General features: G+C 39.3%; 1 protein-coding gene across 1 annotated transcript; it reads left to right on the top strand.

The window, feature by feature from the left end:
- Window positions 1-1,524: 1,524 nt before the first annotated feature.
- On the top strand, window positions 1,525-12,277 carry LOC306697979 (C-type lectin domain family 18 member A-like; the record flags this gene model as incomplete). The annotated part of the gene is made up of 12 exons (XM_079162105.1): window positions 1,525-1,648; window positions 2,529-2,620; window positions 6,371-6,604; window positions 6,711-6,808; window positions 7,154-7,275; window positions 7,645-7,752; window positions 7,887-7,988; window positions 8,501-8,607; window positions 8,733-8,862; window positions 9,029-9,125; window positions 9,865-9,956; window positions 12,240-12,277. The coding sequence occupies 12 exons, from the start codon at window positions 1,525-1,527 to the stop codon at window positions 12,275-12,277; spliced, it is 1,344 nt and encodes a 447-aa protein (XP_079018231.1).
- Window positions 12,278-12,955: the final 678 nt, after the last annotated feature.

The raw sequence follows: 12,955 nt of genomic DNA, 5'->3' as shown, positions 1-12,955 counted from the left end.
CACAAGGGAGACAAATTATAGTCTATTGTGTCTCTCTGCAGTCATTTTCACACACTGAATCATCTCACAATGTGGGAAGCATGATTCATGCTTCCCACGCTGGGTCCATAGAAAAACATTGTCACCATGTTCAAACAGACACCCAGACAGCTTCATCCTGTACCTTTCCAAACTCACACCTATCGGATCATTTTGTACCACTTAAAGTTCTACCATCTCATGTTCTGCTACACTTTGAAAAAATATCACAATCAGGTTTCGCTTAAGTTTAAAAAAGAAACACCTCTTGCACCTCAGCCTGCCCATAGATCAGGAATACAGCTTTGTCTGATTCATCAGAATGATGGACATCAGTGTCTCAAAACAAACTTCCGCTCATTCAACAGTGATGAACCATCACGCTAAGCTCTCTTCTTGTCATTTAGAACGGGAAATGATGATAGATATGATGAAGCGACATGTTTTGTCATCAAGGTCTGACGGCTGACTGGCACTAGCAAACCCTGTGTCAGTGGTGGAAAGTAGTATTTACTTTTAAATGTACTCAGGTACTAATTATGTTTGTCAGATACTTGTTTTTTAGTGAGTATTTTGATTCTATATTTTCTTTATTATTCCAATCTACAACTTGTACTTTTAACTTTCTTTGTAGATATTGTCGTACTTTACACATCGTGATTTCACACACAAATCACATCAATTTACAAACGTTTGGTTATGAATTAAAGCACTGAACTGTCTAAATTCAAAAAGCTGGCTATACATGCTAATGTATCTGTGATAATAATCCAATCATTTTTAGAAAAATGTAACTCTCTAAAATGAAACACATAGGCCTATTCTTTTAGTTTCGCAAAATTTTGGATGCATGATATTCTCTTATAATGTTGCATAGATACAGTTTAGTATGGTTCATTTTACTTAAGGAAAGGATTGCAATAATTCCACTCGCTGTGATGACTGCTAAGTAAAGAAGTCATTTAAAAAACATTACATTTTTTTCCCAAAGTTATAGTATTTAGAAACAAAGCCATGTTAAGAAAAGCATACAAAAGAGCTATGAGAAAGTGTCTTTGATTCAATGTATTTTTGAAGTTGTTTTGTTTCTAATACTTGTATGATATTTAAACTATTTTGTCTTTTATCCTGAAACATTTTAACCTGACATTTTCTTTTTCGCTCTTTAAGTATGAGAGGTCAATCTCAACTTTCTATAATTACCTCCATGAGAATGATGAGGATTTACTCTCATCGTGCAACTTTGGAGATTTGCGCTAATATTTATCTCGTCGAAAGGCAATTTAGTTAAAAAAAAAAAAAAGAAGGATTAGGAGAATATCCTAATGATTTAATAAAATATTGAAGAGTTAACTACAGTGAGTGTACTTTGAACAGATAGCTCGTGTGCTCTGCTCGCTGCAGCCCGCGGTGAAAGTTAGTGAAAAGAGGGAGGAGAAGGGCAGAGAGGCAGAGTAACTGAGAGCAAAGTGGCCACTGTTGTTGGAGAAACTTCAGGAGTTCACAATGGGGTCCGGAACAGCGTCCCGGTGTTGGGATCTGTTTGTTGTTTTGTCTCTGTTACCTCCGTTTATCTACGCCAACCGGATTATCACAGACACACCGGAGCTCCAGAAATCCACCATCACCGGTAAACACACTTCAAACTGTGCGCGAGTCAGGTGGCCACGAGGGACGGTAGCTTACTCTAGTCTAGACCTCGTGCAGATTGACGAAACAAGCACACATTACTTTGACTGCTAAATATATTTTAGACATGTTTCCGAGATGCAATTTAAATGATAGCAAGTACGTGTAATATAATACGATTTTATAAGTTTGATAAGTTTTAGTTGTTGTCTTATGTTTGCAATCAAGTGGCAATCCTTTAAGCTGTGGACTCAAGTGGGCATTCTTAGCTGTCCAAATCCGCATGGCAAAGCACCAGCGGCTCAATTTTTCTGTCTGCTGTACAGCAGTTTGGCATCAGCTTAAAAATTACCATTTTGATGGCATTTTGCCAAACGCAAGGCGAAATTATTAACCTATCATTGAGGAGCAGATCTCTACTTCATATGTAATAAGAAACTTTAAGTGATGAAAAAGTTTTATTTGATAAAAGCATGAAACTACACTAAAATGTTATAAATCTCTGCTCTTATGAAGACACATTTATAATTACATTTGTGTTATACTTACATTCATTATCTTCCTATATGTTTATATAGTGCTTATACTGTATTTATACTGTCGGCCTAAGAATCCTATTTTAGGGGATGCTTGTTTACTCAGTACGTGGCACAATTTGTAAAAATATTCTTTTGAGTTTTCTTTTCAATTTTAAATGTTTGTGTGTTCAACCCAACTGACCCTTAAACTGAGAGGGAAGCTGTGACAGACTAATCCACTCTCCAACCTCACACACACACACACACACACACACTCAAGCATCCCAAAACATTTGCATTCCGTTGCCATGGCGACGGCAGCAGGGGCATAGTAACTAAATGAGCGTTTCTGTTTTTTTCCAGGGCTGGGGGTAAAGGAGCACTCGCAGATTGTTGCCCAGCACAATAGACTGCGCAGCCGGGTCAAACCCATGGCAGCTAACATGCAAAAAATGGTTTGTGGCATCTATTGTCTGTTTCTTGTGTGTGTGTGTGTGTCTGAATTGTATGAATGCTGCTGTCACCTAAATTTGAGTTTCAGGCAGTTTAAATTATTGTCAGCCTGCCTTCTGATTTTCAAACCAAAGGTAAGAGTTGCTGTTCTGTACTCTAGACTTTCTCTCCCTTCACCAGTGGAAGATATTTGGCCATGTGTTACAAACTTAACCAATATGGTTTTGAGTTCAAACAAGCTTGCAGCTGCCCGTGCAAAACCCAAGAAGAGACAAATAGTATTGTATTGTATGATGATGATGATGATGGTGTCAGTAATGGTCAGACATGTGTTGTGTAATTGGATTTGAGTCAACAGTTCTGAGAGGCTTGTAGTTCCAACAAAGCTCTGTTTTTATTGTTTGTCAATCACAATACTACACAGTCAAAGCTCAATATGGCACACAAAGCAATTAATCAATCAAAAGTCTCCAGTTCTCCCACCACAGTGTGACCATTTGTGTTGGTCCCTGTACAAGACAACTGTTATTAGAGGACAAGTCCATCAAAACCGCCAGTTATTTCACAAAAATATGTATTTTTTAGAAGTGAAATCACTAAACAAAGGCATGAATCAGAAAAGTATTTTTAGCTGAGCTGTCTTTCTCTGTGGTACTGATATCTACAGTGTGAGGTAGTTGTGTTAGTGCATCATTTGTTGTGCTCTGGAGGCTAAATGATAGTGTGGACATTCAGAATAAAGCCAAAATCAAGTGAGTGAAATGATACCAAGGAATATTTGTGTTAGTCTCTTAATGATCAACACAATATAGTTAAAATACTGTCTTAGAGTGATAAAGACAGGGTCATGGTGAGGTGTTGCTGAATGTGCAGCAATTCTTAATATTAATGTTAGACAGGTCTTTTTAATCCCACTCTCTGCAAAACACCCAAGCTACAGTAAATCCTCTTCTTATCTTACTCCATCAATTGCTTCGCTATACAGTTCTTATCTGCACAACTGTCTCGTCTGCATGTGATTATTGCTGCAAGGTAACGATGGATTATGAAAGTCACAATGCATTAGATATCACCCGGGCCTAATATGAGATTGGTGCCAGGGCAAACTGTCACTTTGTCATAGATTACATCCTCAAAGCCACCCGTACAGACTGAGCCCCCTTTCTTCGACTGCTCTTCAGCCTCGGAGAACTGTTCTCAACTGATAAGGCAGTAATGAGAAAAAGAGGATGTGGATAATCATTCTGCATTCACATCTGTGGTATTACAGGTAATTTCCCAGTGAAAACCCTTAGAGGAAGCTTTGCCGAGCTGAAGAGGCATATTAAAGAGCTTTACTGATAAACGTTAAAAGGCTCAAGGCTTGGGCTGTATTTGTGAATATCTGAATGAGGTTTTTTTTCACAGAGGAATGAACCAGTAAGCATTGTGGGGAGATTGTGTTGAAGTGATTATAATATAGACCTTTCGGCTTTGCTTTCAGGGTGAGATAAAATACCAATATTTAAGAAATGAGTGATGCTCCTCCCTTTCTTACACCCCTGTCTGTAGGTTTTCTTTGAGCTCTTGAGGAAGTATTATGAGGTCATATATTCACTCTCTGAGACAGAAATTAAAGTTCAGCGTTTACTTTTGATATTCAAATCATTTTGTGAGATTGTATTTTATTAACCATGCTCAGATCTTCTGAAGCTCCAGCGCTTCCATTTTAATGCAGTTGCGGGGGGACAAACAGATCTGCAAAACTTTGCAGAGAAATATCAAGCTTTATTGATTTCGGTAATTTGGTATAGTGCAGTTGTTGATTGCGCCACAAAGTAGGAAAAACAGAGTATAAACTCCTATTTCCAAGTGAGACATTCAAATCCCACAGTGGATTTAACATGACATGCCTTGAAATGAAATGTCTTAGATGAAATATTGCCCAGTGACCTCTGGTGGCATCAATGTGTGACTTTGCCTGGCAGACATCAGAGAGCAGAGTGAACAATGAACTCAAGGGGGCTCCGCCTTTTAAGCCACACTCATACTTCTGATGTCTATCCTCCAGACTCTGTCTAACCATAAAGAAAAGTTGTTGGACAGACATTTGATTAGATTTAAGAGAATGTACTACTTTCTAATAAGGTACCTGTAAGGTTTTGATGGTGGTGAACCATTACTAACAGGATGAGAGCTGGCGGGATTAAGGTGGAAAGTGTAAGGGAAAAATGAGCAGCATCAGTTAAACAGGGATTTTTTTTTTTTCCAGTGCTCTGATATTTAATGGCGATTAAACACGTTACAAAAAGTTCCACATCCCTCACCAACGAGTAGCAGGCTCGACAACGAGTCCCGTCCTCACTGTTTAGCTGCTTGTGCATATACAAGACTTTATTCACATGTGTCTGTTAAAGTGATATCAACCCTCCATCAGATAGTGAACAAGTTGATTTAAAACAAATGTCAAAATTACAACTGGGATTAGGATTAGTAATTGCTGTATTTCCAATCGTAATCTCTTTCAATACTCAGTACTGAAAAAGTAAATTATTTAATAACCCCTGATAAAGCCATTATTTAAAACAAAAACCATTAATTTAGGGTGTTTTATTATCGGAAAATGTTACCCAAGAGAGTTAAAAATGTACCAGTCTTCTTAGGAAGAATAACAAATTAAAGATGCAGTAATGAAGAATTGCTAAACATTAAACTTCAGTTGATTCAACTTCACTCAAATGTGTAATTTCATTCATTTGTTATACTTTTCCATATTGAATCTATAACTTTCCACATGCGGTTGGCTTTCCTATAGTGAGAGTATCTGAATGTGACGTTTGTACTCCAGTTTATGGGGCAGAGTGATTGATTGTGGAAAGTTTGTGTGGAAACCAGTTGTTTATTTGAATCAGCCACTACAAATCTTGGAGAATGTGTGACTTAGTGAAGTGTTTATATGTAGCACACGATGAGTGTCAGTCAGTTTGTTGGCCCTGCCATGGACTGGCAGCTTGCCCACGGTGTCTCCCTGCCTTTTGCCAACTGTACTCTAAGACTGGCTCCGACCCCTGAAAAGGATTATGCGGGATAAGAAAATCACTCATGCACTGTTAGGAATAACTTTCATGCCAAATAGCGTTTTCAGTTTTAATCAGTATATCTACAAAGTACAATATGACCTTCATCTGAGATTTAATGTGCAGCTCCAAGTCCAACAGACCCCAGTAACATATTTTCACAATTAAAAGAGTTGATTTTGAACATTTCCTGCTGGTGATATTGATGCGCTCATGAATTCTTCAATTTAATAAATAATTGATTATTCATTATTTATGTGGAATTAAACAGCTTCAGAAGTCCTAGAAATGTTGCGTGGGTTTCTGACGTACATGAGGCAGCAGACAAATGACCTGTGACTAATATTGATGGTCAAATCTGACAGAAGTGTACATGATATATATAATCTGAAGGTTTGTTGGAGCCCGACACAGAAAACTATAGAGGATGAGATGAAAACCTTTGATTTTATCAAACAGATCTGCTTTAAAGAATTGAATCAAAAGACAGAGAAAGCTTCTGAAACACACAGATACATAAAGTAATTATGGTAACTTAATGTTAGCTTCTACAGACTACAGTCAGTGTGCTGGTTAGCAGTAGACCTCCCTGTGTACATGTAAAATACTGCCAGAGACAACAATTATGTTTTCCTTTAACGAGTTTTACTGTAAATGTTAAAAGTGAAAGATGTGTTTTTATTTTTGTCATTACAGGAGTGGAATGAGAAGTTGGCCCTACTTGCAAAGAAGAGGGCAGCATCGTGTCACACAGACCCCCCTCCTCAACACGCCTCATCTTTCAGCCATATTGGGTGGAACACACATCTCTCTGCTGATGGTGTCACCTCATTTTCTGATGCCATTCACTCTTGGTTTGAGGAGGGGAAAGATCTACTCTACTTGAGTGGGCAATGTAGGGAGAATGCCACCTGTCAACACTATACACAGGTATAAACAAGCAGATACAATCTCTACCTATGTTTGTGAGGAGTCACACTTTTACAGTACTGATGTGTGCTGATGTAGTGTGTCTAAATCTTCTGTTGTTGTGTAGTTGGTGTGGGCCACTTCAAGTAACGTGGGCTGTGCCAGCCAGCTGTGTCTGAGGGAAGGAGATATATCGGAGATGTTTGTCTGTGCATATTACCCTGGGTAACAATTAACAAGGTTTTCCCCCCAAAAAATGTATTAATGAATTCATCTGAGAACAGCAAAGGATAAAGTCTGAAAATTAATTAATACTTTTAAAATTAATACTGAGTTTTAAACAAAAATACAAAAGGTTTTATCTGCAATCCAGCTCACAAATCTTTTACTTACATGAAAGGTCAACACTGCATTCCAGGGAGTTCTTGGTACTAAAAAGAAAAGATAATGTAAAACTACCTACTCAAAGGCCTCAGACCTGTTCTATGTAGACATGTTGAACATTAATATGGTTCTAAGCCCCACCTTACGCTACTCTAGATCTTGTGTGATGTATTTGTATTGCTGCAGGGGTAACTGGGAAGTGAATGGTTGGCTGGTGATGCCCTATAAGACGGGGCTGTACTGCTCTCTCTGCACCTCTTCCATGTCGGGCTGCTTTAGACTCTGGGACCATGTCGGTGGATTATGTGGTAAGACAGTTTATGTATATATATGGGACAGACATGCATGTCATGCTCACTGTATTTTTGAAGGATAGAAACAGAATGTATCCCACTACTACTACCACTAATGTAGTTGTGTCCATTATGCTCCTCAAGGCCATTTCTGCACACCTATCAATGATATGTTTGCAATTGCAATTTGCAATCTGTTTTTCACCATTTATGCCAGTTACTTTGCCATTCACAAAGTATTTTGTGTATTCCATGCTATCCTGGTTATATCACTTTCACGAGAATTAGAGTTTTGCTGATTTTGGCTAAAATTATCAGATTTCCAGGTGTTCATTTTGCATTGTTTGTGTGTGCATTTATGTGTGCTTGCACATCTATTATCAGAAATCCCAAGGAATCCATGTCGAATGAGCTGTGGTCAACACGGCCATCTGAACATCTCATCCTGCAAGTGTATGTGTGACCCAGGCTTCACCGGACGCCTCTGCCAGGGTACCAATCATCAACATCAAGCGTAGCAGTATGGATATAGTACACATATTGATATCAGGCCTCATTAAATTGATCTGTTTTCCTTAACGTTCAAAGTAGAGAGGCAGGTTTCACTGTAAGTGTCTGTTTTTCAGTACGGTGCAGTGTGCAGTGTGTACACGGTCGGTTCAAAGAAGAAGAATGCTCTTGCTTGTGTGATGTTGGCTATGGTGGTGCTGAGTGTGCAGGCAAGTGCAGTATGCTTCTTTGTGTTTTCATATACCTCAGCAATTTCCACTCTGAGACACAGATTGGTTTCAAATTCAAAAGCACGCACAGAAACACACATACTGAGGAGATTCATGTGGTTGCTGCTACATTCTGTATTTATCTTAAGAGAGTCTGGTGACATGATGAGAACATGGTGAAATATCTAGCATAGTGACTTATTAGAGGTGGCATCAAAGACCATTTAGTGGTAATAAGATCCACAGTGTAGGGAGTAGAAGGGGTACATTTTTACACCTTTAATAGTCTATGTACACTGTCAGAATGTGTCTCTGTGTATTCATATCTTCTAGCTAAATAGGCAACACAATTATTTTTTGTAAATTGATTTGGTTTCTATTATTATATATCCCTCAACATAATTCTGCAAAACTGTAAGGGCTAAAAAGATTAGAACATATTTAAGTCTGTTCATTGAGCTTGAGCCATTATGGATGGTATGAATCATTATTGTTTATTTTGGTGGCTTGTGTCTCAACAGAGAAAGTGCAGTTTCCCTTCCACAGCTGTGATGTGATGATAGATGGTGACTGCTTCATGGTGTCTTCAGATACTGACACCTACTATGGAGCAAAGAGTCACTGTCAGGTGAGAGACAGGTGTGTGTTGTCCACTGAGAGAGTGAGACAAGCTCTACAGTCATACTATGTCATAGAACTAAACATATTTCATTCAACTTCCAGTGTAGCCTTGTCTTTTGTTTACACCACCAGGAACGACGAGCTATTCTAGTTCAGATCTACAATCAGAAGGTTCAGGACATCCTGGCGTTTTACCTCAGCCAGCTGGAGACGAGCAACGAGGTCACCAACAGTGACTTTGAGACCCGAAACTTCTGGATGGGTACAGTCTTTCCTCCAAAAAATTCAAGATATGATAATGTTCTCTAACACCGAACAGCAATACCAGATTAGGTGGCAGACACTGCTGTAGTTTTGAACAGATGTTCTACCAGGTGGAGGTTATGGAGATGCTGCACGGTTAAGACAGCAATGTTTTTGCTCCACAGGTTTGACATATAAGCCTCTGAAAGACTCATTTCGCTGGGACACAGGAGAGATCCCTAGTTTCAGTAGCTTTGCCTTTGGGCAACCTGACAACCAAGGGTAAGAGACACATTTACTAACAGACAAAAGCTCCCGCGGAGCACATCATAAACAGACAGCTAAGTGCAAGGGAGCTAAACAAACAGACAAAAAGCAGATAATGTGAAAGGTAGAAAATCACTTTTTTGCCGTGAGATCTGCTGATGTGTCTGCTAAGGATCTACAACATGTATAATTTATTACTGCAAGAGATTTCTGTAGTTTGGTCTTTCGTTTGTTTTCATCTCTGAAATAACATCCAGCATAAATAGCACTTAATATGAAATTATCCACTAAGGTTGACTCAAATACATTTTATTGTTTATAAATGGAATTACCAAATGACAGTGAGATTAACTTGCAACCTCCGCATTTACCACTAGATGTCTCTCTCTTTCTGTGTCTGCCTCACTCGCTTCCTCTGTTCTATCGATCCATCTAAACAGCTATCATATATGTCGGTAATACTTTCATAATAAACTAGTTATTATATCAGTAATAACAAGTTTTTAATCATGTAGTCTTGTTTGAATTAAATGCTATTGTTTGATTTCATTATCTGTATCTGAATCTATTTGGCCACATTTGAAAATCTGTGTTTGTTTGCTTTGTAAATGACTGTAGTAAAAAACCTATATTATCCTCTGCCTCATCAGAAATTTAAACAAACAAAACTGGTCTGAAAAAGTATTTAAAAATCCTTTCAACTTTACAATAATGCTTTCTGATCAAAAGCTCAAACTAATCTCTCTCTCTCTAGCTTTGGAAACTGTGTGGAGCTGCAGGCATCAAGTGCCTTTAACTGGAACGACCAGCGATGTAAAACGCAGAACCGATTCATTTGCCTGCATGGTAAGGCTGCATCTGGGTAAGGGTGAATGAAAGTGTTGAGGGTGAAGTGTTGTTGCCTTTACTCTTGCTTTTGAATACTATGCACATTTGGTTGCGTTTCATCAACTGCAGCAGCGTGTCCCACAATCGACTTGCAAGAGAGACTGGCTTGTCCTCTCGCTGATTGTCCTTTCATCCTGAGAAACATATGTGGGGGTTTGAGGTTACATCTTTTGCAAGAGATATGAGACTCAGCCATAAATTAAATGTGAAGACTAGAAAACTAAACTAAATCAGAAACTGATTCTGATTCTGAAACAGTGAGCTAAAAGTGTGCGCTGCAGACTCGGTGGTCGGTTCAGTCTTTCACACAACATATTCAAAATCCACTTTAATGGCCAGTCCTGACTGTCCGTTGTGGTCTGTGTTTGGTGGCTGATCCAAACCACACAATGATGAACGTAAAGAGAACCGACTGAATTATTACGGTGTAGAATTGTATCAGCAGCTTCTGAGGCAGGTTGAACTTCCTAAGCTGGAGCAGGAAGCACATCCTCTGCTGGGCCTTTTTCCTGATGGTGTCCATGTTGGAATTCCACTTCAGGTTTTCGGAGGTGGTGTATCCCAGAAACTTGAATGCTTCCAAAGCAGACACGGTGTTGTTCAGTATGTTTATGGAGGGCTCCTCCTGAAGTCCACTGTCATCTCCACAGTTTTAAGAGCATTCAGCTCCAGGTTGTTCTGACTGCACAGAACTTCTCCGCCTGCCATCTGTATACGGACTCATTCCCATGTCTGTCAGGACGTTTGTGAGGCGAAAGCCGGTACAGTGAGCTGGGTGAGTTTGGTGAGTAGGATGACTGGCATGATGGAGCGCCAGTCTGAAGTCGTGGTGTTGCAGGATGTAGTGCATCATTGTCTGGTAGACAAACTGCTGGGGGTTCAGCAGGGCTCCTGTGATGTCCTTCGGATGGGTCAACACCAGTATCTCAAAGGTTTTCATGACCACTTAGTCAAGGTGATAGGCCTGTAGTCATTTAAACCTGTGATGGAGGGTTTCTTGGGGACTGGGATTATTGTGGAGCCTTTGAAGCAGAAGGGGACTTCACACAGCTCCAGTGATCTGTTGAAGATCTGTGTGAAGACTGACGTGGAGACATTGATTTGATTCAGCGTTTAATGTAAAAAATATCACTAAATGGAGCTTAAAAACTTTTTGTAATCGTTTGGATAGTAGCACCTGCTGTTCTCTTCTGCGTTCAGACAATTATCTGTGGCTGATAATCACAGCAGAGTGACGTCTAAAATGCTAATCCGGTGTGTCCATTAATGATATGAACACAACATTGAAAGATCTGTGTGATCCTGCCTACACGTTTAAACAAGGCACTCAGACTAAATCAATGGCACTCAGTGCTCGCCATCCAGAGCCTTTGAGCGATCAATATACATCAGCCCCACAAAGGCCTGCAGTGTTTAGACACACACATACCACTTACATTGATCGTAAGGAATGAGAGGGTGGCAGATGTTGAGTTTTGCCCACTTGAGTGTGTCTTTGTTAGTGGTTGCTGTGCAATCTGGTATTGATCACCCATAGCTGAATGAGTGATCTGCTCTGAATGTGGTCAACATTGCCAGTGCCACCTTTTTACAACCTGCTTTTTGACGACCTGCTAATGTCTCTCTCTGTGTAGTTTATGTTAGTGTAAAACAGGACTAGCAGATCATGATCAAGAGGGGCTTTGTTGGTAAAATTATATATCAGCGCTAATTAAACTGCATACTGTAGTGGTCATTAACAAAGCTAAACATATGTGAATATTCTTTGATCAATAATTTTCCGACCCGTCCTCTCGAAATAAAAGGACATTTTCACTGAAGCAACAAAGAGTGAAATGCATAAATTCAGCTGATTATAAGCACACAGAGCCCTCCACCCCTCAGAGTGATTTCCTGCCTTCATTGCAGTGTTGTGTTAATTGGTGATAAAATGATAAGTGGATATAACACAGCCTGAGGCAGACACTAAGCTGTTTCTCCAGAGCACTGTCTGCGCTTGTGTGTGTGTGTGTGTGTGTGTGTGTTTCCATATGCATTTAAAGAGTCTCAGTCTCTTATGTTATGTTTCAGATTAAAAGTTTCCTCACAGCCACATTTGAGTAGTATTGAAGGATTATTGGACATTCATGCACACACTTAACTTCCTTTTTTTTGACAATGCTTTTGTGCTCAACATGCAAAATTCTGTAAATGTTTGCATTGCACATATCTATAATGTGTGTGTTTGTGTGCGTTTCACAGCTGCAAAGCACATTGCCCAATGGGAGGACAGCAGTTGACTTGGATTTCTCAAACGGGGTGAAACTAACTCTGCAGTACGTGTTTAATGTCGGTTGGGACAATGGCCATGTTTTTTTTCAATCATTGTACACAGATCAATGTAGTTTAGATGTACTGTATATACTGTACATGTTTGAGTCAATTGTTTATCATTAAATGGTTGAATGTTACTCAGAAAATGAATTCTTTCATTCTTTGCATATGTCCTCTGAGTGTGTGGCTTCAGTTGAAATAAAAAAGGCTGTTGTATCCATTCCACCCACCGGCCTCATTTGACCTCGAAATCGATTTGGTCGGCAGTTCTCTTCATGCTGCTGAGTGAAATGAGGAGAAAGAAAACAGAAGAACTCTTATAGTTATGATGGTGGGCCACGTTGAAACCACGTCCTTTTAGATAAACGTGGAGACAGGGCAAATAACATAAGCACTAAAAATCCACTAAAGCAAATAACTGGATAATTAAAACTCAGATTTCCTGTAAGTGCGGTATAAGTAAGCAACAGAGCACACATTCTCTAAATTTAAGATTTGTTACTGTTTCTATCTGACTTTTTCAGAGCAGACAATTCTAATGCACAGGTATGTTTATGCAAAGGATGCTCCATGAAAAGCAAAGTGCATCATTTACATATTTATGTTGAACTCCACTAATTTTTGTGATCCTCTGACTTTTCCTC

The sequence above is a fragment of the Pholis gunnellus genome (assembly GCF_910591455.1).
Source record: "Pholis gunnellus genome assembly, chromosome: 1".
NCBI lineage: Eukaryota > Metazoa > Chordata > Actinopteri > Perciformes > Pholidae > Pholis > Pholis gunnellus.
Note: the sequence above shows the minus strand (reverse complement) of the source record. Positions and strands in the feature narration are given on the sequence as shown.